The 27,646-nt window shown below is 25.7% G+C and overlaps 1 protein-coding gene across 2 annotated transcripts in view; it reads right to left on the reverse strand.

Moving 5' to 3' along the window:
• Positions 1-27,646, reverse strand: part of LOC111687906 (protein roadkill) — a 141,611-nt gene that overhangs the window by 12,665 nt on the left and 101,300 nt on the right. The window contains exon 1 of one of the 2 annotated variants that reach the window (XM_046950118.1): positions 10,828-12,597. The exons of the other annotated variant lie outside the window; for it this stretch is intronic. Coding sequence (XP_046806074.1) covers positions 10,828-12,509 — 1,682 coding nt within the window. The 5' untranslated portion in view covers positions 12,510-12,597. Of the gene's footprint in view, positions 1-10,827; positions 12,598-27,646 lie in introns of those variants that run through there. 2 annotated transcript variants of the gene reach the window in all.

Genomic DNA, 27,646 nt, shown 5'->3' on the forward strand with positions numbered 1-27,646 from the left:
AAGTTTTTTCTTTTCTAATATTTTCATAAGAGAGAAATTGAAATTATAACAAATTTTTTTCTTTTTTTTTTAAATTATAAGATTACATAAATTTGAAAATTGTTTTAAAATTGTTTCAAAACCATAAAAAAGTTTAAACCTGACAAATTACCACCTTTCTCCAAAAACAAAAAAATCTTATAAAAACTCTATGAAGAAAGTGTAAAAAAAACTATTTAAAATAAATAAAAAAAGTGTAGGTGTCATAATAATAAAAATATAAAAAAATTAAATAGAAAAAAGGTTTTAAGCTTATTGTTAAAAAAGCTTGATCGTTTTAAAACTAAGTTTGATGTTATTTACAACAAAACATCACTTCACATATTTTTCAAATTTTTCATTACTTTGCATCACATTTTTCTTTTAATATTTATTAAGAGTATTATAAATTATTTTAATTATTTGACAAAAACTAGTTTTAAAATGTTCTCAATTTATATTCAAATTCTTTAAGAGTTTTTTAATGTTCTCTCAAGAGAACATTAAGAGCAAATTGTTAAATCAAGTAAGAGAAATTAACAAAAGAGAAATAAGATAGAAACAAATTTATAAAAACAACAAAAAAGTTAAATTTTTTCAAAACAGTAAATAAAAGTATTAACTTTTATAGAAAATGCTATACAAATCAAAACTATTTCTAAGCAACTTCTTATATAAGAAATTGCTCAAATTCAGAACAACTTTTCCTACAGTAAAATGCTTTGATTCTGAGCTTATCAGATTCTAAGCAACTTTTCCCATAGCATATTGTTTAGATTCCAAGCAACTTTTCCTATACTAAATTGCCCAGATTCTGAGCAACTTTTAATATAGAAAATTGCTGGCTTTCTAAACAACTTTCCATATAGAAAATAGCTTTGAATCTGAGCAAATTTTCCTATAGCAAATTGCTATTATTCTGAGCAACTTATCCTAAAGAAAATTGCTTAGGTTTAAATCAACTTTTCCTATAGCAAATTGCTTAGATTCTGAGCAACTTTTCCTGCAACAAATTGGCCAGATTCTGAAAAAATTTCATATAGAAAGCAACTTTTCATGTAGAAAATGGCTTTGATTCTGAGCAACTTTTCCTATTAGAAAATAATGTTCATATCCAGATAAATTTTTCAAATAGAAAATTACTCAGATTCTGAACAACTTTTATTATAGAAAATTGCTTAGTTTCTAAACAATAACAATTGCTTTGAATCTAAGCAAATTTTCCTATAGCAGATTGCTAAGATTCTGAGCAACTTATCCCGAAGAAAATTGCTGAGGTTTAAAGCAACTTCTCCTATAGCAAATTGCTGAGATTCTGAGCAACTTTTCCCGTAGCAAATTGCCCAGATTCTGAAAAAAAAAAATCACATAGAAAGCAACTTTTCATGTAAAAAATGGCTTTAATTCTGAGCAATAGATAGATTTTTCAAATAGAAAATTACTCAGATTCTGACCAACTTTTATTATGGAAAATTGCTTAGTTTCTAAACAATAACAATTGCTTTGAATCTAAGCAAATTTTTCTATAGCAGATTGCTAAGATTCTAAGCAACTTTTCCTAAAGAAAATTGCTGAGGTTTAAAGCAACTTCTCCTAGTTTATAGTCTAGTATATAGTCTAGTCTATAGTCCAGTCTATAGTCTAGTCTATAGTCCAGTATATAGACTAGTCTATAGTTTAGTCTATAGACTAGTCTATAGTCTAGTCTATAGTTTAGTCTATAGACTAGTCTATAGTCTATAGTCTAGTCTATAGTCTAGTCTATAGTCTAGTCTATAGTCTAGTCTATAGTCTAGTCTATAGTCTAGTCTATAGTCTAGTCTATAGTTTAGTCTATAGTCTAGTCTATAGTCTAGTCTATAGTTTAGTCTATAGTCTAGTCTATAGTCTAGTCTATAGTCTAGTCTATAGTCTAGTCTATAGTGTAGTCTATAGTTTAGTCTATAGTCTAGTCTGTAGTGTAGTCTATAGTCTAGTCTATAGTCTAGTCTATAGTCTAGTCTATAGTCTAGTCTATAGTTTAGTCTATAGTCTAGTCTATAGCCTAGCTTTTTGCCTACTCTAGTCTAGTCTATAATATAGTCTTCAGTCTAGCTTAGTCTATTTTACAATCTAGTATATAGTCTAGCTATTCTAGGCTATTCTATTGTTTAGGCTATAGTCTGTTCTTGACAAATTACGACACTTATGAAGTAATTTTCTATTCTAAATAAAATTTGAGGGGGTATCCATTCTAATGACTTCATTTAACATGTAAATATTTTCTTTCCTTCGCTTCCACTCTCCTCCCCTCACCACACCAAATAAACTAATTATGTTTAATGTTTTATTTATGTTTAAACAAATATAAAATTTTTAGGTTTATGGTTTTGAAATAAAATTAAAAGAGATGTATCGTAAGTATGTACATAAGTATGAATGTAACATATAAAAATTGATTACAAACAATTGATTGTGTAGTGAAACAAATACAAAAAAAAAACTAAATTTTGTTGTAAATGTTTATTTATAGAGTGTTGAGTGTTGTGTGCTGTGCTGTGCTGTGCGTGTGTTTCCATTTATTGTAATAATATTTTTGGATGTTATTGGTGTTTTGTAGGTCATGGTCTACTTTTTATTTCAGTTCACAATTTCTGTCGTAATGAATATTTTTTTTTTTTTTTTTTTTTTTTTTTGGTTTTCTGAACGGTATGTGGAGTGTTACGACGACTAACTATATAGCCAAACGGTATAATGGCGATGACGCTACGTGCGTGTAAAAAGATACAAAATTTTTTTCTTGAAAACATTTTTTTTTTTAAATTTTTGTATATTTTAGTTTTTTTTTTGAATAAAACTAAAAAAGAGACACAGATATAATAAAAGTTATGGAAAAATATGTAATACACTATGGGGTAAAATTAAACACAATTGTATAGACATTGAAATGAAACATTTATGTTGAAGAATGACCTAAAAGTTACATGAAAAAAAACTTATAAAGAAGTCCAACTACTAGAGTTCCTTGATAAATTACCTCAATATTTATTAATGTACTCACTTGATTACTTTATAAGTAATGTGTGTATTATGGATGTAAGTGATGATGATACAGATGAAGTGTCTGCCTTCGATGAAAGAGACCTTATAGATGTTGATGATAATGCTATTAATGATTTTTTGTAATTTTGCTTTTATTATAATTATTTTAATAAAATTTATTTTCTGAAACAAATTAAAGGGAGCTTTTCCTATTAAACACATACATACACATAAACATGTATTTATAAATTAAAATAAATAATTGTAAATTTCTGACAGATCATGAGATTTTTTTTTGTTGTATTTATATAAAATACTTGAAATTAATTAACCTTTTGATCTAAAATTACTATTTTGTTGTTGTTGTTGTTGTTATAGAAATGTTTTAAAATTGTTTGTGTGTATGTGTGTGTGTGTTTTTATGTATCTGCTCAAGTGCAAATTCATAAAAAAAACATTTTGAATGTATAATAATCTCATGTGTGCGTTTCTATTGAAAAATACTTCCGTGTAAATTGTAGTATTTATTAGAATAATAACAATATCTACTATGTGTATACATACATACATACATACATACATACATACCTACATACATACTATGTATGTATATAACTTATTGTATATCATTCTAATTTAGTATTTTGAGGGTTAATTTATGTCATCAGTTTTTTAGGTCATCAAATATTACTAATTGTATTTACGATGAGCCTGTGTATGTATGTTTATATATCTAGGTCTCTTCAAGTTTATGTGTATATAAACTTATTCATACATACATCTGTTGCTATATGGAATCATACACACCATATTATAAAAATATACATATTTATGTATGTATATAGAAAATATATTGAAAATAAAGAAAATTCCTTTCATGCTGTTTGTACTTATAAATATAAAAAAATTTTTGGTTAACTCACAGCATAATCATATACATACATACGTATTCACAAAATGGGTCAATTATTTATTTGATTATAAACCACAGTTATAAGAAAAAAAAAATAAGACATAAACTTAAATAAACACAAAATAAACCGCCCTTAACATATTAAGTTAATGTTGTTTTAAAAAAATTACTTTCTTAAAAAAGCTAAAATTTGAATATAAACAAAATTCAAAATTAGTTTAATTGTTAAGCTTTAATATGGCAAAATTAATTTTGTGAAACATTTACAAAAACTCAATAAAAAATTTACGATAAAGTTATATTTAAAAAAATTTTTGAGAATTTTTAGAGTTTAATAAAATTCAAAATTAGCTTAAATATCAAGCTTTCATAAAGCAAAATAAAATTTTTAAAAAATTTACGAGAACTTAGTAAAAAATTTACGATAAAGTTAAATTTTAAAAAATTTATAAAAAATTTTGAGATTTTTTAAAATTTAATAAAATTCAAAATTAGCTTAACTATTTAGCTTTAATAAAACAAAATTAAATTTTGAAAAAATTTACGAGAACTTAGTAAAAAATTTACGATAAAGTTAAATTTTTAAAAATTTATAAAAAATTTTGAGATTTTTTAAAATTTAACAAAAATCAAAATTAGCTTAAATATCTAGCTTTCTTAAAGCAAAATAAAATTTTTAAAAAATTTACGAGAACTTAATAAAAAATTTACGATAAAGTTAAATTTTTTAAAACTTTTTAAAATTTTTAAGAATTGTGAAAATTTAACAAAAATCAAAATTAGTTTAAATATTAAGCTTTAATAAAGCAAAATAAAATTTTGAAAAAATTTACGGGAACTTAATAAAAAATTTACGATAAAGTTAATTTTTAAAAAAAATTATAAAAAATTTTAAGAATTTTTAAAATTTAACAAAAATCAAAATTAGTTTAAATATAAAGCTTTCATATAGCAAAATAAAATTTTCTAAATTCATACAAAAACTTAATAAAAAATTTACGATAAAGTTGGTTTTTTAAAAATTTATAAAATATTTTGAGAATTTTGAAAATTTAACAAAAATCAAAATTAGCTTAATTATTAAGCTTTAATATAGAAAAATAAAATTTTCTAAATTCATACAATAACTTAATAAAAAATTTACGATAAAGTTAAAAAATTAATAAAATTATGATAAAATCTAATTTGAATATAATTTTTATAACATTTTTTATTATTATTTAATAGTTTTTATTAAAGAATAAATGTAAATAAACAAAAATCTAAATTAATAAATTTTATCACGTTATTTTTTTTTACATAAATAAACATGATTTCTGTTCAATTTTGATCTCATAATCTAGTTTGACGTTTTTATATTTCTTTAATATGAGTTTTTTTGAAATTTTGTACTTTTGCCTTGGCCAGGCCATGTGCTAGACTACTTATTTAACACTATAAAGCTCTCCCTTTTTTTAGCTGATATCAGCAATAAGTATTATTAATATTATTTGTGGTTTTTCTTTGTACTTTCATATCTTCTTTTATTTTTTTTGCCCATTTACTGTGTTTAAATGAAGAAAGGAAAGAAAACAATATATGATTCTTTTCATTTCAAAAAAAAAAAAAAAAAAACAAGAATTTCGAGGTTTTAAGCTTTATAATAATGAATCATAATTAGTTGTTGTTTTTGTTGTATATGTGTGTGTGTGTGTTCTTTAACGAAATGAAATAATTAAAAAGTCAAGTACTTGAGAGCAGCGTGCGTTATCAGTAGAAAAGATAAATTTATTATAAACATTAATAAACCCTTGATAAGTTAAATAATTATTATATTGTATAGGGAAATGAAATAAAAATGTTGTATGCAGATTATAAATATAGTTTTTTTTACGTAAAATTTAGCATTGAAATAAAAAAAGAATGGGGAAATGAAAATGAGCACGTATGTAGAAGACATATAGTTTTTGATTTAATATATAAAAGTTAGATAAAACTAAAGCAAATATTGACTAGAATATTGTTGAAATTAGGAAAAACTAAAGAATTTTTAATATAAAACTAAATTCAAAATTAGCTTAATTTAAAAGCTTTCATAACTACAAATTTAAAATGTAAAAACCTAAAATTTTTTATATATTTTAAAATTCAAAATTAGCTTAATTTAAAAGCTTTCTTATGGCTTAATATATATTTTTTAAGCTTTAAAGCTTAAAATATTTACTATAAAATCTTAACAAATAATTAAAAATTTAAAATCCCAAATTTCTAAAATTTTTCAAAATTAGCTTAATTAAAAAGCTTTCTTTTGGCTTAACAAAAAGTTTTATTTCTAAAGCTTTAAAGCTTTAAATATTTACGATAAAGTTAAAACAATTAATTAACAATTTAAAACTCCACATTTTCCTATATATTTCAAAATTAGCTTAATTAAAAAGCTTTCTTATAGTCTAATCAAAGTTTTGTTTTAAAAGCTTTTAAGCTTAAAATATTTACGATAAAGTTTAAATGAATAATTAAAAATTAAAAACCTCCAAAATGTTTAAATTTTTTGAAATTCAAAATTAGCTTAATTGAAAAGCTTTCTTATAAACTAATAATGTTTCTTGTTTACAAAGCTTTAAAGCTTCAAATATTTACCATAAAGTTTAAAGGAAAAATTAAAAATTTAGAAACACCAAATTGTTTACATTTTTAGAAGTTCAAAATTAGCTTAATTAAAAAGCTTTCTTATAGACTTATAATGTTTCTTGTTTACAAAGCTTTAAAGCTGTAAATATTTACCATAAAGTTTTAACTAAAGTTTCAATTTAAAATGTAAAAATCCAAATTTTTTTTACATTTTTTGTAATTCAAAATAAGCTTAATTAAAAAGCTTTTTTAAGGCTTAATAAAAAGTTTTGTGTATAAAGCTTTAAAGCTTAAAATATTTGCAATAAAGTTAAAACAAATAATTAAAAATTTTAAAACAATTAATGTTTTCTATATAAAAAAATCAAAATTAGCTTAATTTAAAAGCTTTCTTATGGCTTAATAATAATTTTAGTTAAAAAGCTTTAAAGCTTAAAATATTTAAGTTAAAGTTTTAACATAACAAATACAAAAACCCAAAATGTTTTTAATTTTTGAAAATTTAAAATTAACTAAATAGAAAAACTTTCTTAAAGCATAAAAATATCATTTGTTTATAAAGCTTTAAATATTTACGAGAAAGTTTAAACAAAAAATTAAAAAAATTAAAAACCCAAAATTGTTTTTATAAAATTCAAAATAAGCCTAATAAAAAATCTTTCTTAGAGCAGATATTTATAAAGCTTTTTAGCTTAAAATATTTAAGTTTAATTTCAAAACTTAAAATTTGCTGAAATAAAAAACTTTCTAAAAACTTTAAAATATTTTTGGTTAATAAAAATGATAAATTTAGACGATATTTTCATTTTAGAATTGTTTTTTGTGTAAATATTTAAGAAAATGTTAATAACGTTTATTTACTTTTTAAAAAACAAGGTTGAAGTTTTATAGAAATTAAGCTTTTTATTACCAAATGAAGGTGTTGGCAAATACATAAATCCGCTATAATTTAACATAATAACTTCCTTTTGATTTTGTAAATGTTAAAATAAATGTTAACTTAACATTAAAGTTAACATTTTCTATAATAAATGTTAGATAAACATTGAAAGATTTAAAAATTTTAATAATAACATAAAATTAACGGTAAATGTTAGTTTAACATTTCTATGAAGGCTGTTATTCGAGAGTGAGACTGTGAGAACTAGCAATTAAAAAAACACACAAACAATTTGAAGGCTAAAATGTTAACCTTAAAATAATAAGGAAATACATTTAGTTAACAGTAAATGTTAATGATTTTATAATAAATATAATATTAAGTTAAAACTAACATAATAAATTTATAAGTATAAAATAAAGGTTATTTAAGTTATAAATTTAAACAATAATAAACAGGAAAAATAATTTTAAAAAAATTTTTAAAATTTTCTTTAAATAATTAAAAAAAAGACTTTAAAATAATTTGGGAGATTAATAAAACTCCCCCTTTTTAATACTGTAACCAATTGTTTAAATTTAGGTTATATATTTGCTGGGGAAATTAAAATGTAAAAGGCGTTTTAGGCCGACCTCTCCCTTCTATTTAATGCAATTTATTTTAACATTTTATCACAAGATTTGTTTTATTTTGCAAAAAACAAATTTACTTTAGGTAAAATCCTTAACATTTCCTATTTATTTCCTTGTCACAACTTGGGTAAGAGTGTGAGAACATTAAGGAAATAGGAGGGGGAAAAATATTATATTTAATCTAAATTCAAATTGAGGTTAAATAAACATAAAAACATACACTATAACACCCATACAAACATATGTATACATAATACATACCCACCTATACTCTCTCACATTCTCATGTGTACATTAAACAATTGTTGATTAAAATTTAAAAGAAAAAAAATGAAAATCATTGTCGGTTTTGTCATTCTTATAGATTTGACCTCACAACCTACAAAAAAAGCCATTTTAAGCTTAACAAGAGCAACAACAACAATTCGAGTGATAAACAAAAAAAGGACTAAACCTAAAAGTATGTACATATACATGTCAGGCATGGAAAATTAATAGTTTAGAAACAGGTCTGTGAACTGACCTATTGACTAGTGTACTAATCTATTGATTACTCTGTAGACTGTGAACTAGTCTATCAGTTTTATAGACTAGTCTCTGATCTAGTCTATAGACTAGTTCTATGATCTAGTCTATAGACTAGTTCTATGATCTTGTCTATAGACTAGTCTATGATCTAGTCTATAGAATAGTCTATGAACTAGCCTATAGAATAGTCTATGAACTAGCCTATAGAATAGTCTATGAACTAGCCTATAGAATAGTCTATGAACTAGCCTATAGACTAGTCTATATTCTAGTCTATAGACTAGTCTATATTCTAGTTTATAGACTAGTCTATATTCTAGTTTATAGACTAGTCTATATTCTAGTCTATAGACTAGTCTATGACCTAGTATATAGACTAGTCTATGATCTAGTCTATAGATTAGTCTACGATTAAGTCCATAGACTAGTCTACGATCTAGTCTATAGACTAGTCTACGAATTTATGTACTAATAGTCCAGTCTATGGTCTATCCTGAACACGGTCTAGTCTGTAGACTAGGTCTATGGTCTAGGCTATAGATTAGTCTATGGTACAGTCTATAGACTAGTCTATGTCCTAGTCTAAAGACTAGTCTATGCAAAGTCTAAAGACTAGTCTATGTCCTAGTCTATAGACTAGTCTATGTCCCAGTATATATACTGTTCTAGGCTATAGACTAGCCTATGTCCAAAGCTATAAACTAGTCTATGGTCTGTTCTATAGACTAGTCTATGGTCTATTCTATAGACTAGTCTATGGTCTAGTCTATGGTCTAGTCTATAGACTAGTCTATGGTCTAGTCTATAGACTAGTCTATGGTCTAGTCTATAGACTAGTCTATGGTCTAGTCTATAGACTAGTCTATGGTCTAGTCTATAGACTAGTCTAAGGTCTAGTCTATAGACTAGTCTATGGTCTATTCTATAGACTAGTCTATGGTTTAGTCTATAGACTAGTCTATGTTCTAGTCTATATTCTATTCTATAGACTAGTCTATATTCTATTCTATAGACTAGTCTATATTCTATTCTATAGACTAGTCTATATTCTATTCTATAGTCTATAGACTAGAACATAGACTAGCTATTATTTAGTATGTAGACTAAGCCATGATCTTATCTCTTATTATCCAGCAACAGAAATCTATTAACTAATCTATGAGCTAGACTATTAATTAGTTTATAAACTAATCTTAAGTGTATCGGGTGGTTTATGGAATAATCTAGAGTCCACGGACTGATCTATGTTTAGTCTAGTTTTTGGAGCAACAAGCATAAGGGGTTATTTTATTAGGGATTATACTTTGTATAATCAAAAAGTACCATATTATTAAATTTTCCAGATCTGATACAACATATGGTCTTAAAATAAATGTCCCTTTCTCTCTCTCTCTTTCCCTTGTATTTCATACTTTAACATATTCCTTTGATAAAAAGGAATAAATATTACCAAAACTTAACTAAATAAACCAACAACAACCACAGCCGCCTCACTATTTAATAGAGAGTAATAAACAAAGAAACCAACATACATACACACATACATATAACACGGATATACATATCTGTATGTATGTATATGAACGGATGTAAGAGTGTTAAGGAAAAAGTGTGTCAACATTTATTTAGTGCTTTTTTAGGCTGAGCTAAACTTTTTTTTCACAAAAAAAAAAAAAAAAACTAGGAGAAAAACAGCAACAACCACATTAAAACTTAACTAAACACAACAAGATGGGTATAAACAACAACTACTACAAAGACAAACTACTAACAGGCTGGAATGTAAAGTAGAGTAAACTATTGAGCTGAGTGGTGTGGGATTTTTGTTAATAATTGAAAGGAAATTTAGAAAACTAGTTTATTACGAAAAAATATTAAAAAAAATTTAAAACAAATTTTCAAAATTTTGAATTTTTAAGAAAATTCAAAATAAGTTTCATTTCATTAGAAATTTAAAATTTTTGTATATTTGAATTACAAATATTTCACAAAATTGTCAGAAACTTAAGAGATTTTTTAATAAAAAAATAAATGAATTCAATTGAATAAATTTATTCCTTAACTTTATACAAAGAAAAGCTTTTTCCCTTTTACAACAACAACAATAAAAAATCCCTTTTATATTAAAAAATAATGTTTTTATTCTCTCCCTCTCTTAACAAAAAAAGAGCAAAATATTTAAAAAAAATTTAAGAGTAAAAAAGTATTTGTTGTTTTTCTATTACCTTTTATTATCACAGCAATGTAAGTGTTGTTGGTGGTGGTGATGATGGTGATGATGATTGTTGTTGTGGTTATGTTGTTGTTGTTGATTTACACTTGCAGGATTGGGATTTATTAATTGATTTTGATTGTTGTTATTATTTTGTTGTTGTAAAGCATTACAATATTCTTTAGAATTTGGACATTTAACCAATAATACTACACATAAAGGAGAATTTGTTGAATTGTTATTATTATTATTATTATTGTTATTTGAAGAAGAAGAGGATGATGAGGAAGAAGAGGAGGAAGATAAAGAAGATCCGTTAGAAGAGGAATGTTGTTGCTGCTGCTGCGAAGTATGATGGTGGTGATGATGATGTTGATGATGATTGTGATGCTGTAAATGAGAGTTTTGTTGCTGCTGCTGTTGTTGTTGTTGTTGCTGGCTTCTTTGATGTTGATGATGCTGTTGTGCAGCTACTGACTGTTGTTGTTGCTGACTTGTGGCCAAAGCTTGATTTTGTTGTTGATTTAAATGTCGGCGTATTGATTGATGTATACGATGGGTTATAGAATTCGTTAAAGCGGAATGTTGCTGATGATATAAAGAAGACGAAGAGGAGGAAGAGGAGGACGATGAAGAAGAGGATGCTGCACCTCCTGTTGGTGTATTAGAGGAATTTGCAGGGCTGGTAATTGAGTGCTGGTGTTGTTGTTGATGGTGGGTTAAAGCTGGAGGCGAATTTAAACGATTTGCTATAATACTATTTAAAGTTGTACTTGATGTTATCAAAGAAGAGGGATTTGAAACCAAACTTCTTAAAGTAGAATTTGTATTTGAAGGGACCGTGCTAGCAGCAGAAGAAGACAACGAAGAAGAGGAGGAAGAGGACGAAGATGAAGAAGAAGACGTTGAAGAATTTGTACTCGCGTTACTTATTGAGGAACTTTGTCTTTTTAATACATTTTGTAAATTGTGATTTGAAAAAACTTCTTGCAACAAGGAGCCGCTATTAGAAGATGATGAAGAGGAGCTGGAGGACAATTGCTGGCTTAGAGTAGAATATTGAGAAGAGGCAGGTGTTGTTGTTGTTAAATGTCGAGTTAAAGTTTGTAAATTTGGTCTTTCTTGTGTAGGCAAATGACCTAAATGTTGTTGTAATACCGAAGGTTGTGAAGGGCTAAGATTGGCCTTTGTATTGCTGCAGGCTGACTGTAAATGATGTTGCAATATTTCCGATCTATGTAAGGCAGGTGTTGGTGGTGTAGAGGGCGGTGGTGTGGGTGGTGTATTCAATTGCTGTTGCTGCTGCTGCTGCTGGTGAGTGGTTTGTATTATAGGCGGTGCTGCTATTAATTGTTGCAAACGACTACAATTATTTAAATTTAATGAAGATGTTGCTGCTGCATTTGTACTTGAGGCTTTGCTGGTAGAGGCGGCTAATTCATTAGCAATGGCTTGTACTGCGGCTGCTGTTGCTTGTGCTGCTGCTGTGGCCGCCGCCGTTGTTGTATTAGTTGCTGTGGCAGGAGATTTGGGTGTTGTGGGTGTATTAGCTGCTGTTGGGGGCGGTGTTAAACAGCAACAATCATTATCCGAATCCGAAGAATTCTCATTTAAATCATCCACTATTTCTATTGATTCTAAATCATTGACCACAATATTTTGCTTTTTCTTTATTTTCACAAAGGGATCAAACATTTTTTGATTTTCTAAAGGAATTTTACTTTTCTTTTTAATTTGTAAGTGGTTTTTTTTTTGTTTTTTATTTAGCACAACACTTTTTTTGTAATATTTAGGGTAATTTTTTTTTTAATTCAAAATTTTATAAAATTCTTAACATCACAATTATTTTTTGTTAAATTTTTTTTTATTTTGAAATTAAATTTTGTTTTAAATTGTATTTTTTTTTTTGTTTAAATTAATTTTATTATGTTTTGTACTTAATTTTTGTATTAAGTTTTTTTATGAAACTCTTTAGTTTAGGTTTTTAATTATTTTTTAAAAAAATTTTCTTAAATTTTCATAATTTTGTTTAAAATTTATTGATATCTTCTTTTTTATTTGATAAAGAAGAAAAACTTTTCTTTTTTTATAAAATTTTAGGTTTTATTGAAACACTTTTTAAAATTTTTATTAATTTTTGTAATAAAATTTTGTTTAAATTTTAGATTTTTTTATAAAATTTTTTCTTAAAACTTTTAAAACACTAAACGAGATTTTTTTTTTAAATATAATAAAATAATTATTATGACAATTATTTATTAACTAACATAAAAAGCAACCGAGATGAAGAAAACACACGTAAAGAAAAACATGTAAAATATTCACGTTGAATTTTAATTTCAAAAAAATAAATGATTTTTTGTTAATTCTCAATTTGAAAGAAAAAAATTATAAACGAACTAAAAGATCGTTCTTCACACACAACGAGCGCACGATGCTAACAGTACGAAAGTTAATAATAAACTAAATGTATGATAATCAAAAGTTAACACACGTTATGTTCAGCTCAATATTATAATTTAAAACACACAACACTCAGTGCTACAGATACTCACTACACAGAAACACACACACACATACTTACTCATATATTTAGCCTTAAACACACACACAAACACACAGATACTCATAGTCATCAAGCAAAAAATAATGAAAAAAAATGCTTAAATATTTTATAAAGAGCTGGTTTGGTTGGCTTTCGATTTACATTTTTGTTTTTACTTTTGCTGTGGCTGCTGCTGCTACTGCTGTTAATATGTTGTTGTTGTTGCTTTTATTGTTATTGCTGTTTAGTTAATGTTTCCTCGTTTCACATTTAGTTTATTATTTATTTAAGTTTGTTTTTGTTTTTTTTTTAAGGTTTTTTTGTTGTTGTAGTTGTTGCTGTAGCTGCTGATTCAACATTCACATGTCTAAAATGTGTAACAAAATGTTTATGGCGAAATCATTTTTTTTTGCTGCTGCTTCTATCAGATACAACAACAGCAACAACAACAAAATCAACAAAATTGAATAAAAGAGTATATCTCTAATAATAAATATCTCACTAACAGAGGTCGAGAGCATAAATTCCTTAAATTTACAAAAAAAAGCAAGAGAAAGAGAGAGGGAGAGAGAGAAAGAAAGACAGCGCACCTCAGGGAGAGAGTAAATATTACAAACATGTGGAAAAGTTATAAAAAGCAATCACCGAAAACAAAACATTTGTGATAATGAGTAAAGGTAATAAAAGAAGCAAAGCAAGGGCTAGAGCGGGAGAGAGAAAGAGAGTGAGGTAGTGATAAAGAGGCCTCAAGGGAGAGCCTGTATTACCAATACTTATGATAGTTAGTGTTGTCAATTGTTTCAAGGCTAAAAAACAAAGTTTTCTTTAAAACGAAAAATTTAGAAACAAACTAACTTGTTCGAAAATTTTCAAAGATACATTTTTTATAGTAAAATTAAGCAAATTAATTCAAAATTTAGTTAAAAACATAATTATAACAAGATTTCATGAAAAAAAAAACTTAAATTTTTTTATATTTTCGAAAATTCGAACTTAAAATCTAAAATTTCGAAATTAGCATTTTCACATATTTTTTTAAAAGAAAAATGTCCTTAAACCAAGTTTTAGTAAGTAAAACTTGCAAATTTTAAGATTTAAGTAAATTTATTCGAAGTTCGAAAATTTTCGAACATTAAATTTGAAAAAAAATTAAGCAATATTTGTCTATATTAAGTTATGCACATAAATACCTTAAGTTTTTAGAAAAAAAAACGAAATTTTCGAAAATTCGAACTTAAGTTCGAAAATTTCTATAAAGGCAAGATACAGTTTTTAAAGTAAAAAAATATCTTTAAACCAAGTTTTAGTGAATAAAACTTGCAAATTTAAAGATTTTGGCAAATTTTTTAAATTTTCGAAAATTTGAACTTAAGTTCGAAAAAATCGAAATTAGCAAAATTGATTTTTTTTGAAAAATTGCTTTCAGACAAAGTTTTAATGTTTAAAACTTTAAAATTTTTAGATAAACTCACTTTTTTTGAAGTTCGAAAATTTTCGAACATTAAATTTTTCAGTGAAATTTTGCATTTTTAAGATATTTGCGAATATTTTACAAGTTTTTAGAAGAAAAAAAAAAACTAAATTTTTAATTTTTACGATTTGGTTCAAATTTTTCGAAGTTCGAAAATTTTCGAACATCAAATTAAAAAAAAAAAAATGGAAAATTTTAGCAAATATTTATGTAATTACTTAAATTACACAAGATTTAGCGATTAAATTCAAATTTTTTTAAATTTTCAAAAATTCGAAGTTTAGTTCGAAAATTTCGAAATTCGAAAAAACATAATTTTTAACACAAAATTACTTTATAAAGTAAATTTCGAATAAAAATAAAGCAAATAAAACAAGTTTTGCTGATTTTTATTATGTTCGAAAATTTTCGAACATAAAATTTTTCAATAAAATTATAAAAATTTTGCAAATTCTTTTGCAATTTCTTTAATTTTAGGTGATTTCAAATAAATCTATATATTTCTAACATTTTCGAAAATTCGAAGTTAAGTTCGAAATTTTCGAAATTCGAAAAAATTCTTTTTTCGCCACAAAATTACTTTATAAAGTAAATTTCGGATGAAAGTAAAGCAAATAAAACATGTTTGGGTAATTTTTTCAATGTTCGAAAATTTTCGAACATTATATTTTTCCATAAAATTATAAAAATTTTGCAAATTTTTATGTAATTTCTTTATTTTTAGGTGATTTTACTAAAATCTTTAAATTTTTAATGTTTTCGAAAATTCGAAATTAGGTTCGAAAATTTCAAAGTTCGAAAAAATTTGAATTCGAATATGAATTTTCATCATAAAGTTATTTTCTTCTTATAATAATGAAAATTAACAATTTTTCGAAAATTTTTTTCAAAGTTCGAAAAAAAAATCATAAATTTTTGCTAAAAGCACTACATTGACATTACTAGTAATAGTGACTTTGCCTACATTGTTGTTATTGTGTATCTTTGTTATTACAATAATAACATTTTGCAATAATATTTTCATTTGTTTTAACATTTACTTACTACAACAACACTCTATTTAATTGCAGCCAAAGACACCTTAAAGGTAGGTGACTGGTAAAGAGAGAGAGAGATTGTTAGTGATTGCGAGTTGGAATATAAAAAAAGAGTATTTTTGTAAGTTTCACAAGTGATAAAAACTCATTAATCTTGTAGTTACATTATGGGCATTTCCATATTTGTAAATTTTCGATAAACTCCACAGCTATAAACGTGTATGAGCATGTGTGTGACAACGACGACGACTGTTGTAAAGGTTAATCAATTATTACACAGTCAATCATTCATTCATTCTCAAACACACACACGCACACGCACTTTTCATACATTGTCATAAATTTATTTCTTTTTTTTTCATTATTCAAGATTATTATTAAATATATTTCCTTGATATGAAGAAATAAAAATTAACAACAACAACAACGGAATAAAAAGTTAAAATAAAAGTTTGTCAATATTCGTTGTTTGATTGTATTGACCTCTTTTATAAATGAATCCTTGTGTTTGACCCTGTTCTAGTTTATATTGACATAAGGGTTTTTTCATTATTTTACTCGTTAAATAGTGGTTTAGTATTACATTTCGCTGTGGAATAATCTTGGAAACATTTACTTATCTAGGAAAAATTGTCATTTCTGTGTTAATTATGATTTTGTTGTTTTTTATGATTCATTAAAATATTGCTCTTCCGCTTTATGTGTAAAAAAATTTGAGGATATGAATAAAAGATTGAAAAAAAATTTTTCTCTAGAAGAAATGTTCTTACAAATTTTTTAAGATTTTTGTATATTTTTGGAAACCTTGCGGAATTACCCATATAACTAAAGGCGTATTTAAGAATTTCACTTTGAATTCTGTTTTTTTCTTAATACTAAAGACTTGATCTCATTGAGTTTAGGTAATAAAGCTACCTTCGTCAATAGAATCAGAAAAGAAGTATAAGATCTAACTATATGTTGAGAAGAGCTTAAAAACGAAAATCAGGATTGGAGAGTTTTGGACAAGCACTTCTTTTTTGAACATCGGTACATAAGATACAATGTTTCGGAATAAGTCTAAAACTAATCGGACAATGTTTGGTATCTTACTAAAGAACCGTTTATGACAGGACACTTTTCAATATAGAAAAAAAGAGGGCATATATATGTCTAAGTAAAAAGGTCATAGAAGGACATACGTGTACTCCCATTCTGACATAAGATTCAAAATACTTCGGCCGTCACTAAAACCTATAAAGTTTCGTTATAAGTCTAAAACTAATCGGACACTGTTCGATACCTCAATAAAGAATCGTTTATGTCAGAAATCTTTCTAATGTCGAAATAAAGAGGGCATACATATGACGAAATAAAGAGGACATAGGAGGTCATACAAGTACTCCATTTCCGACATAAGATTTAAAACACTTCGGCCGTCACTAAAGCCTATAAAGTTTCGGTATAAGTCTAAAACTAATCGGACACTGTTCGGTACCTTACTAAAGAATCGTTTATGTCAGAACTCTTTCTAATGTCGAAATAAAGAGGGCATACATATGACGAAATAAAGAGGACATAGGAGATCATACGAGTACTCCCTTTCTGTCATAAGATTCAAAACACTGCATATAAAGTTTCGGAATAAATCTAAAACTAATCGGACAATGTTCGGATAGTTTTCAATGTCGAAATAAAGAAGATATATAGGCCATAATACAAATGCTCACAAGTGCTCTGGTTGAATCGTTCGAAGACAGTTGCCCTCTGCAAATAGAGGGTTGGAATCTTATGCTATAGTAAGCTTGGGGAATATAAGAAATTTGTTTGAGGTATCGAAGATAACAAAACTTCTATACAAAACTCGTTTCCAACCGGAATCTATGGAATCTAAAACATAGATTTGCTCCCTTTAAAGCTGCATAGCCGGATGGTATATTCCCGCACTATTAGAGATAAAAGCGGGATTGGTTCCGTAAATCTATCTTAGACTGGATGGTATATCGTATATCTCGCAGCTTCTTCAGGAAAAAGGTATTTCCCGGTATACCACATTTGTCACCTTTACTCTAGGTTACCACGATTAATAGCCTCCTTAGGATCCTTAATGTGAAAAGGACTTAGAACATTCTGCTACGCAGACGATGTCGTAATATTTTTAAACAGAAAGAATCCAAATTACTTGTGCATAAGAGTCGAGGAGGCTTTGAAAATGGCCTTTAGCTGGGCTCAACCTAGATGTTAAGCCGTGATGAACGATATGTAGCCGAACTATAGCCATGAAATAGGATCTTAGTCCTACTTTGACAAATAGTATAAAAGTGTTATTAGATCAATTCTAGCTTAAGCTTCAATAATCTGTTGGACTAACTGAAGGGAGTTCAGCGTACTTGCTGCTTGGATATAAATGGTGCCATGTTTTTTACTTTAACAAAAGCTCTGAAACAGAGATACAAGCCGATGCAAAATGATCGGCGGCCATTTTAGGTCGGCGGCTTATTACAAATTGGTGAAATTATTTTCTGAAATACATATGCGATTCCAATCTTTATCAGCGGCTACGTTTAAGTCGGCTTAGCGTTTTAGCTGAAAGAAGTTGGCGGCTGCGCGACTTGGAAATATATTATCGGCTGCCTGTCGCCGCCGATTTGAGCCGGCTTGTATCTCTGCTCTGGAAACGTTGCTAGATATTCCATATATAGAAACATATTTAAGATATAAGGAGAAGCTATCAGCCGAACGGTTCATTACTTTAGGCGAACTAGCCAAAAGCGGTTGCAAGGATATAGACTGACATCGGACTTGCTGATCGCATACCAGACAAAACTTTGAAACGCTGATGCCAGATAGAATGTGTTGATTAAGCAGGAAACTAGAGCAAATACCAGTAGAAATCTGTTGTTACACGGATGAATCTTAATTGGTAGAAGTCGGCCTTCTGGCCTTTTATATTGAAGGCCCAGAAAGATAATGCTAATTACATAAGCTTCCAGGCAGAAGTCCGATCAATAATGAAAGAAAAGTGTAAATTGTTTTACAATAAAAATGGCGCCCACAGTCCATATATTTACCGACAATTGGAGCGACAACCGTTTAATAAAAATTTTGCAAAAATTTAACAATTTTGACGAATTTCGAAAATTCGAATTTAAGTTTAAAAATTTCGATATTATCAAAACATAAAGATTTTGACAAGAATTTATAATTTTGGAAAATTTTATAAACAACTATTTAAGCAGAATTAAAAACATTTACCACATTTTATGAACAATCAGCTAAATTTAGCTGAAAAAATGTAAAATGTTTAATAATTTTGAAAATTCGAACTTAAGTTTGAAAATTTCGAAATTAATTAAAGTTAAAAAATTAACATTTGAATAATTAAAATCAACATTTTAACTAACAATATGTATATGAAAATATGATTAAAAATTGCGATAAAAACTTTAATTAAAAAAAAATCATGATTTCATCAATACAATGACAACTGTCGTAATTATTATGATCTTATAATAATTTCGTAAAAAACATAATATTTACTGAAAAAATTTACATTTTTGTTATGTATTAAAAAAAAAACAAACAAAACGATTTTATTTCCTGTTTTTGCAAATCGAGCAAGAGCATTCAAACTGTTTTACTCTCTCCGATTGTCATTAAAAGTACAAAAACAAAATTAATCAATTAAACAACGGCAAATGAATTCCACATTGGCAAAAAATGAGGAAAAACTACTGCCTCAATAGTTTAACCTTAAAGAGAATGAGAAATAAAAAAACAACATAAATGTCATGTTGTAATAAGAACACACATGAAAGGTTATTATTTCGAAAGAAAATTATTGAAAAAAAACACTATCTATCTATGATCATGACGATGATGATAATGACGATGATGACTCAAGGGAAACAAACACATATTAAATGAATGTTTAAATTTATTATTTTTCTTCTTGTTGGTTTTTGTTTAATTTAATTCCATTTGCTTTTCTTTTGAATAATAACGCCTGAGAGCAAATAATGTTAATGATGATGATGGACGGACGGACAGACGGACAGACATGTATGTGCATGTAAATGTTTTATGGCTGTCAAGAAAAATGATATCTAGAGTGTCAAATTATCATTAAATAGGCACAAATTCCTTTTTGTTTCTATATTCTGAGGTTCTTTTGTATATTTTTCTTTTTTTTGTTTTTTGTAACTTGATGGCTCGACAACTCTTCTGACATTTGTGTGGTTTCGTTGGGGAAATTAATAAATAATGAAATAATTTATAAAAAAAAAATTGAAAAAAACTGGATTTACACTTTTAGAACATTTTTGAAATTTTGTTTTACTTACTGTACTATTAAAAAAAAGAACAATTGACGTTACATACCTGCAATGAAAAATGGAGAAGAAAATTAATAAAATTAATACATTTTAAATATACATTTAAAATAATGTAATAAATGAATCGACTAATTCTAAGCGATTAATCGTATAATTATAAAAATATACAATATTAATTAAATTAATAGTTAGTGGCCTCCGGTAGGTTAGTGTTCTAGTCTGGTAGACCGGAGGTGGTGGGTTCGATTCTCACCTGAGATACTGGTTAAGGAGCGCACGACAGGCCCAATAGGGGCCTAGGTGTGTTTCTTCGGATTTGATATATACATCCTCCTTTCTAACTAACTAACTAACTAACTAACTAACTAACTAACGAACTAAGTAACTAACTAACTAACTAGCGAACTAAGTAACTAACTAACTAACTAACTGACTAACTAACTAACTGACTAACTAACTAACGAACTAAGTAACTAACTAACTAACTAACTAACTAACTAACTAACTAACTAATTAACTAACTAATTAACTAACTAACTAAGTAACTAACTAATTAACTAACTAACTAACTAAGTAACTAACTAACTAACTAACTAACTAATTAACTAACTAACTAACTAACTAACTAACTAACTAACTAACTAGCTAACTAACTAACTAACTAACTAACTAACTAACTAACTAACTAACTAACTAACTAACTAATTAACTAACTAACTGTTTAATTGAATAATTGAATTCGAGTAATCGTATAATTTTTAACGATTATTCGAAAATTTTTAATCGATTAATTTTTTCTATTTTTTTTTTTTTTTTTTAATTAAGTCCTTTATTTATTTGTATAAAAAAATAATTTTAATCGATTAATCGTATAATTTAAATCGATTAATTTTTCACTCGGAAAACTTTTATTTTTTTTGTTTAATCGAATAATTATAATCGAGTAATCGGATAATTTGTAACGATTATTTGAATAATGTTTAATCGATTAATTTAAAAAAATGTTTACTATTTTATTTTTCTAATAATTTCTAATAATTTTCATTGAGTTTTTTATTTGTTTAATAGAAAAATTGTAATCGATTAAATGCTAACGATTATTCGTATAATATTAATCGATTAATTTTTAACGATTATTCAAATAATTTTTAAACTTTTACTTTTTTTTAATTTTTTATTAATTTTATTTATTTTTAATTAAATCATTTTAATCGAGTAACCGAATAATTTTATTCGATTATTCGAATCATTTTTAATCGACTAAATTATACATTTTTTTTATTAATTTTATCTATTATTTATTTTTAATTAAATCATTTTAATCAAGTAACCGAATAATTTTTAACGATTATTCGAATAATTTTTATCGATTAATTTTTAAAAAAGTTTTTGTTAATTTTATTTATTATTTATTTTTTAAATTATATCATTTTAATCGAGTAACCGAATAATTTTTAACGATTATTCGAATAATTTTTAATCGATTAATTTTTTTTCAAAAATTCAAAAAAATTCTTTTTATTTCTTTATAAACGTTTAATAGTTGAGTTTTAAGCGATTGGTTTCAAAATTTGTTTTTTTTTTCTTTAGTTTTCTTTAAGTGTTTTATTTATGGTTTTTATCTCTTTACAAAAAAAAAAAAACAAAATTTTTGTAATTAGCTCACTTCAAACTACTTTAACCCTTAAATGAACTACTGTGCGGTCAATTGAAGTTTTAAGTAATTACAACAACTGACTCCTATATTATGGCAAATAAAACTCTAAATAGGCCTGCAACTCTTAACAGCTTGTGTGTGTGAGTGTTTCCCCTTAAAAACATACACTAATGATTGTATAAGAAGGAAGCAGACTATAAGCAAAACCAACCACATAGTTAGTCTCTTGACTGCCTGGCCTTTTTTCTTCTAACATTTTAAATGCTCTAAAACTTGGAACGATTTTTAGAGAAGAAACGTTTATAAAGTACCGAGAGAAAATATAAAATTTAGTTTTTGTTATGGCTCATATAATTTGTTGGCCGTATAAAATTGACACAGCATGACAAACAAATGTTTAGAAAAAAAATATATATGAACATGATGTTCATGAAGATGACCACCACCAGAGGAGGTTTACTTACTATATAGAAAAACGATCGACTCTAGTTAAAACAACTGACACACAACAGCCGTTTTTCTTTGGTAGAAAATTTATTAATTTATTTTTGTTTTTTTTTTATTAAAAAAAATTTTATTTGAATTTAACTAACCATCCATTTCATATGTTTAAATTTTTAATGGTTTTTAGCTTGAGTTTTATATAGGGCGTCTCTTTAACAACAAATTTCCTTTGGGGTTTTTTTTTTGAACTTTTTTTATAGTTTAAATCTACGCCTACCTGTTAATGTTAATTTAATGTTTAGACAAACTATTACAAGATAAACTTTTATGTTTTTTTTTTTTTTTTTTTGAAAAACTACAACTTCTCCGATTACCACATTTTCATATTTAGGGAAGAGTTTTATAGTAAAAATGTTTGTATTTAGTTTGAAAGTTTATGTGTAAAACTATGACTATAATAATACTTCCGTAATGGTATTTAACGATGAGTCTTGTTTGCTGTAAGTTGCCAAATCCTTTAAATCGGTTTTTTTTAATACAATTGGATGTGTGTGTGTCTGTGTGTGTGTGTGAAATGGTGTACTTTGGGTGGTCTTGAATTTCACACCTTTTTAAGTGTTAAAAACAGTTGTTGCATTTGCTTAGTAATTGATTTGAAATATATACTTGTGCTCTCTTGTAGTTGTAAATGTACTAGACCATAATTTAAAACATATGCTAAAAATATCTCACATGATGACATGAAGACCACACACAAGCAAGCACACTCATACTTATACTTAATTGACAAACTACATAGAGAATATTATGTTTTTGTTTTTTGCAGTAATGGGCAAATAAAATTTAAAACAGTGGGAGAGCAAAGGCAAAAAATTAACATGATAATAAAAAATATAGATAAAATTTTAAACAAAATGTTAAAATTTTGATAAAAATGTTTTTAAAAATTTCTTAATTTTGAAATTTTTTGAAAAATTTTTCAAATTACTATATTTCAGTCCTATCGTCTCTGTATAGAAATTTTTATATCTAAAATAAATATTGTAAAAACAACACAGAGTCCCTTAGCTCTTTTTAGAATCGTCATATGTGTGTTTGCGTAAAAACAGATCGGTGATCTATAATGTATTTTAGCACTTTATGTTCAATGTGTCATTTTGTTAAGTGAAGTGCTAAAATTCACAAGTTCATAAAAAAATAAGATTTTCTTGTTGTTGTAAACTTCCCAGACTGCGTTCTATTACACTCTAAACTAAGGACCTAAAAAAGTTCTTTAAAATTGTGTGTTTAAGAAAATGTTTTGTTATGTTATAGAAGCCAAAAGGAAATATGTTAAAGAAAATGCTAATTGTTCGGAATTTAACGAGTACCCGAATAATTGTAAACGAATAAATTAAATTGTATAATCGTTTTTAGTATTAGATTATTTAATTAAGAGATATTTAAAACTACATATTTTAATCGTTTTTATTAAAATTTTAAGTAGAGTAACCGAATAATTTTAATCGATTAATCGGAAAATTTTAATCGAATAATCAATTTTTTTTGCATTTTAAATATCATTTAGGGAAATTTAAAACTATTTGAGTTGATTTTATGAATATTTTAAATCGAGTAACCGAATAATTTTATTCCATTAATCGGAAAATTTTAAGCGAATAATCAATTTTTTACATTATAAATATGATTTAGGGAAATTTAAAACTATTTGAGTTGATTTTATGAATACTTTAAATCGAGTAACCGAATAATTTTAATCGATTAATCGGAAAATTTTAGTCGAATAACCATTTTTTACATTGTAAATATGATTTATGGAAATTTAAAATTATTTTAATTGATTTTATGAAGATTTTATATCGAGTAACCGAATAATTTTAATCGATTAAACGAAAAATTATTCGATTACTAATCGAATTTTTTTTGCATTGCAAATATATTTTTAGAATATTTAAAATTATTTTAATCTAATTTATAGATATTTTTAACCGAGAAATAGAATAATTTTAATCGATTAATCGAATAATTTTAATCGATTAATCGAATAATTTATGTGACGTATAATCGTTTTTTTTTGTATTAATTATAGAATTAAGAGAAATTTTAATTATTTTAAAAATTTTTGTGAATATTTTTAATCGAATAACCGAATAATTTAATCGATTAATCGGAAAATTTTAATCGAATAATAAATTTTTTTCATTGTCAATATCATTTAGGGAAATTTAAAACTATTTGAGTTGATTTTATGAATATTTTAAATCGGGTAACCGAATAATTTTAATCGATTAATCGGAACATTTTATTCGAATAATCGATTTTTTTGCATTGTCACTATAATTTAGATAAATTTTAAATCATTTAAGTTAAATTTAAGAATATTTTAAATCGATTAACCGAATAAATTTCAATCGATTAATTTTAATTTTAGTCTTTTAATGGGAAAATTTTAATCGAATGTTTTTTGCATTGTAAATATAATTAAGGCAAATTTTATATATAGATATTTTTAACCGAGTATCCGAATAATTGAAATCGTATATTTGAAGTCGAGTAACCGAATAATTTTAATCGATTAAACGATTAAATTTCATCGGTTAATTGAAAATTTTTATTCCAGAAATCATTTTATTAAGAAAATTAATGAATTAAATAAAAAATTTGTAATAATTTATTCGATTATTATTAATCGGATAATTATAATCGATTAATCCAAAAAAAAAACTGTTTTTTATTTTTCGCTTAAAAACTCCATGAATAATACTTTTTACGAAAATCTTTTTTGATAAAATTTTTATTCGAATAAATTTAATCGGTTTTTAATTTTTCTCATTTTTAATGATATATTTTATCGAATAAACTTAACCGATTAACCGCATAACTTTATTTGTTTTATTAAAAACTTAATTTACTTTGAAAAATGCAACCAGATTAATTGCAAAAAATTGTTTTTAATTATTCGCTTAAAAACTACATGAAAATCTTTTCAAATACAATTTTTAATCGAATAAATTTAATCGATTAATTTTATTCGTTTAATTAAAAGTTTCATATTGTTTAAAAATGTCAATGAAATTAGTTATTAAATTATTTAAATTTGAAATAAAATATTTTAACGAAATTTTTTTGATAACATTTTAATTCGAATAAATTTAATCGATTAATTTTATTCGTTTAATTAAAAATTTTATATTCTTTGAAAATATCAATGAAATAAGTTTTTAATTTATCTCATTATTAATAAAATTTTAAATCGAATAAAATTAATCGATTAATCGGTTAATTTTATTCGTTTTATCAAAAATTTAATTTTTTTAAAAAAATGCAATGAAATAAATTTTTAGAAAAAAATATTGAATCGATTATTCATATAATTTTAATCGATTATTCGTATAATTTTAATCGATTAATCGAATAATTTTAATCGAATAATCGGTTATCAGTAAAATTTTTTTAATAATTAAAAAAAAATCATTCAGTTTAATCGATTTAACTAAAAACTTGGTTCTATTCCCAATATAATTTTCTACTTCACTGTAGTAAAGATTTTTGAATGTTTAAGCAAAAATATCAGTTTTTAATCATAAACAAAACATGATTTCTCATGTTCATGTTTACAACTCTAATTTTTTTTATTAAAATAAACAAATTTGAAAATTATTTTAAAAACCAGTTTTTTAATAAAATGTTATTAATAAATTTGTTTATTAATAAATTGAAATTAAAACTAAAGTAAACATAATGGAATTTATTGTTTATAAATTTGCAAAAAGTGTTTTTAAAATATATATTTATTTATTTAAAATGACAAAGAAAAATATGTTTATTATTATTAATTTTTATAAAGGGGTGTTGACTTATATGTATGTCTATATGTTGACTGCCTCCCTTCATTCAAAACTAAATGCCCGCCCAAGCAATTAGAAATCAACAAATAAATAATTTGCTAAAACTGCATCGGCATGCGAATAGTGAGCATAAACATGTAATGAACGCCTTCATGAAAAACATAAATAAATTGTGTAGAAAAATTCATAAAAAGGCGGTATATTTTGTTTTTAATAATTTCGTATTTACTAAGACTTTGGACTTCAACCATGCCCTCTTAAAAGGAGGCGGAAGTGCCTCAAAAAGGTGTTACGGCTGTGAAATTCATAATTTTCGTTTAAATATTTTCTTCTTATTAGAACTAGAACAAATTACTTTTCCATTGTCCCCTTCTTTCTACAACCATGCCCTCTCAAAGGGGGCGGGAGTTTCTCAAAATGGTGTTATAGCTTTGAAATTCATAATTTTTGTTTATATCTTTTGTTCTTATTAAAATTAAAACAAATTTCTTTCCCATTGTGCTCTTCTCTCTAGAACCATGCCCTGTTAAAGGGGGCGGGTGTTTCTCAAAAAGGAGTTTCAGCTTTGAGTTGAAAAACTTTTGTTTAAATATTTTGTTCTTATTAGAACTAGAACAAATTCTAATCCCTTGGTCTCTTCTTTCTTTCTTTCTTTCTTTCTTTAACCATGCCCTCTTAAAGGGGGCGGGAGTTTCTCAAAACGATGTAACGGCTTTGAAATTCATAATTTTCGTTTTAATATTTTGTTCTTATTAGAACTAGAACAAATTTTTTTCGATTGTCCTCTGCTCTTTAGAACCATGCCCTTTTAAAGGGGGCGGGAGTTTCTCAAAAAGGTGTTACGGATTTGAAATGAATAAGTTTTGTTTGCGTCGTTTATTCTTATTACAACTAGAACAAATACTTATTCAATGTTCTCTTCTTTCTACAACCATGCCCTCGTTAAAGGGGCGGGAGTTTCTCATAAAGGTGTTTTGGCTTTAAAAATTAAAAACTTTTGTTTAGATCTCTCTTTCTTATAGAACTTAGACACATTTTTCCCCATTGTCCCCTTTTTGATAAAACCTTGCCCTGTTAAAAGGGGCGGGGGATTCTCAAAAAGGAGTTTAGACAAAAAAGAAAATAATTTTCAAAAAATCTATGTAATATGTAAATTTCTTTTGTGATTTTCTTTTGTTTAACAAAAATTCAAAACGAAATAAAGGCAACAAAAATAAAACAAATGAAACCGAAAAATTAAGAAAAAAATTATATGTTAGCTCGAGGGGCGTGAGATGATTTTAATACATTTATCATAACATTTCTTTTTGAGGCAGATTTATACATTAATTTCTTTAGTTTTATGGCGGAGGTTTCTAACAAAAGCTCTTAAGGTAAGCTTTGAGAACAAAGGGTTTTTTGCCGTTTATTTCATAGAAAAATAATAAACTAAATGTATTTTTAATTGCAAAATTATATTACGTATTGAAGGCGAAAAAAAGAAATCACCATAATAATTTAGACAAAATTGCGTTATC

The sequence above is a fragment of the Lucilia cuprina genome, chromosome 4 (genome assembly GCF_022045245.1).
Source record: "Lucilia cuprina isolate Lc7/37 chromosome 4, ASM2204524v1, whole genome shotgun sequence".
In the NCBI taxonomy this organism is placed as follows: domain Eukaryota; kingdom Metazoa; phylum Arthropoda; class Insecta; order Diptera; family Calliphoridae; genus Lucilia; species Lucilia cuprina.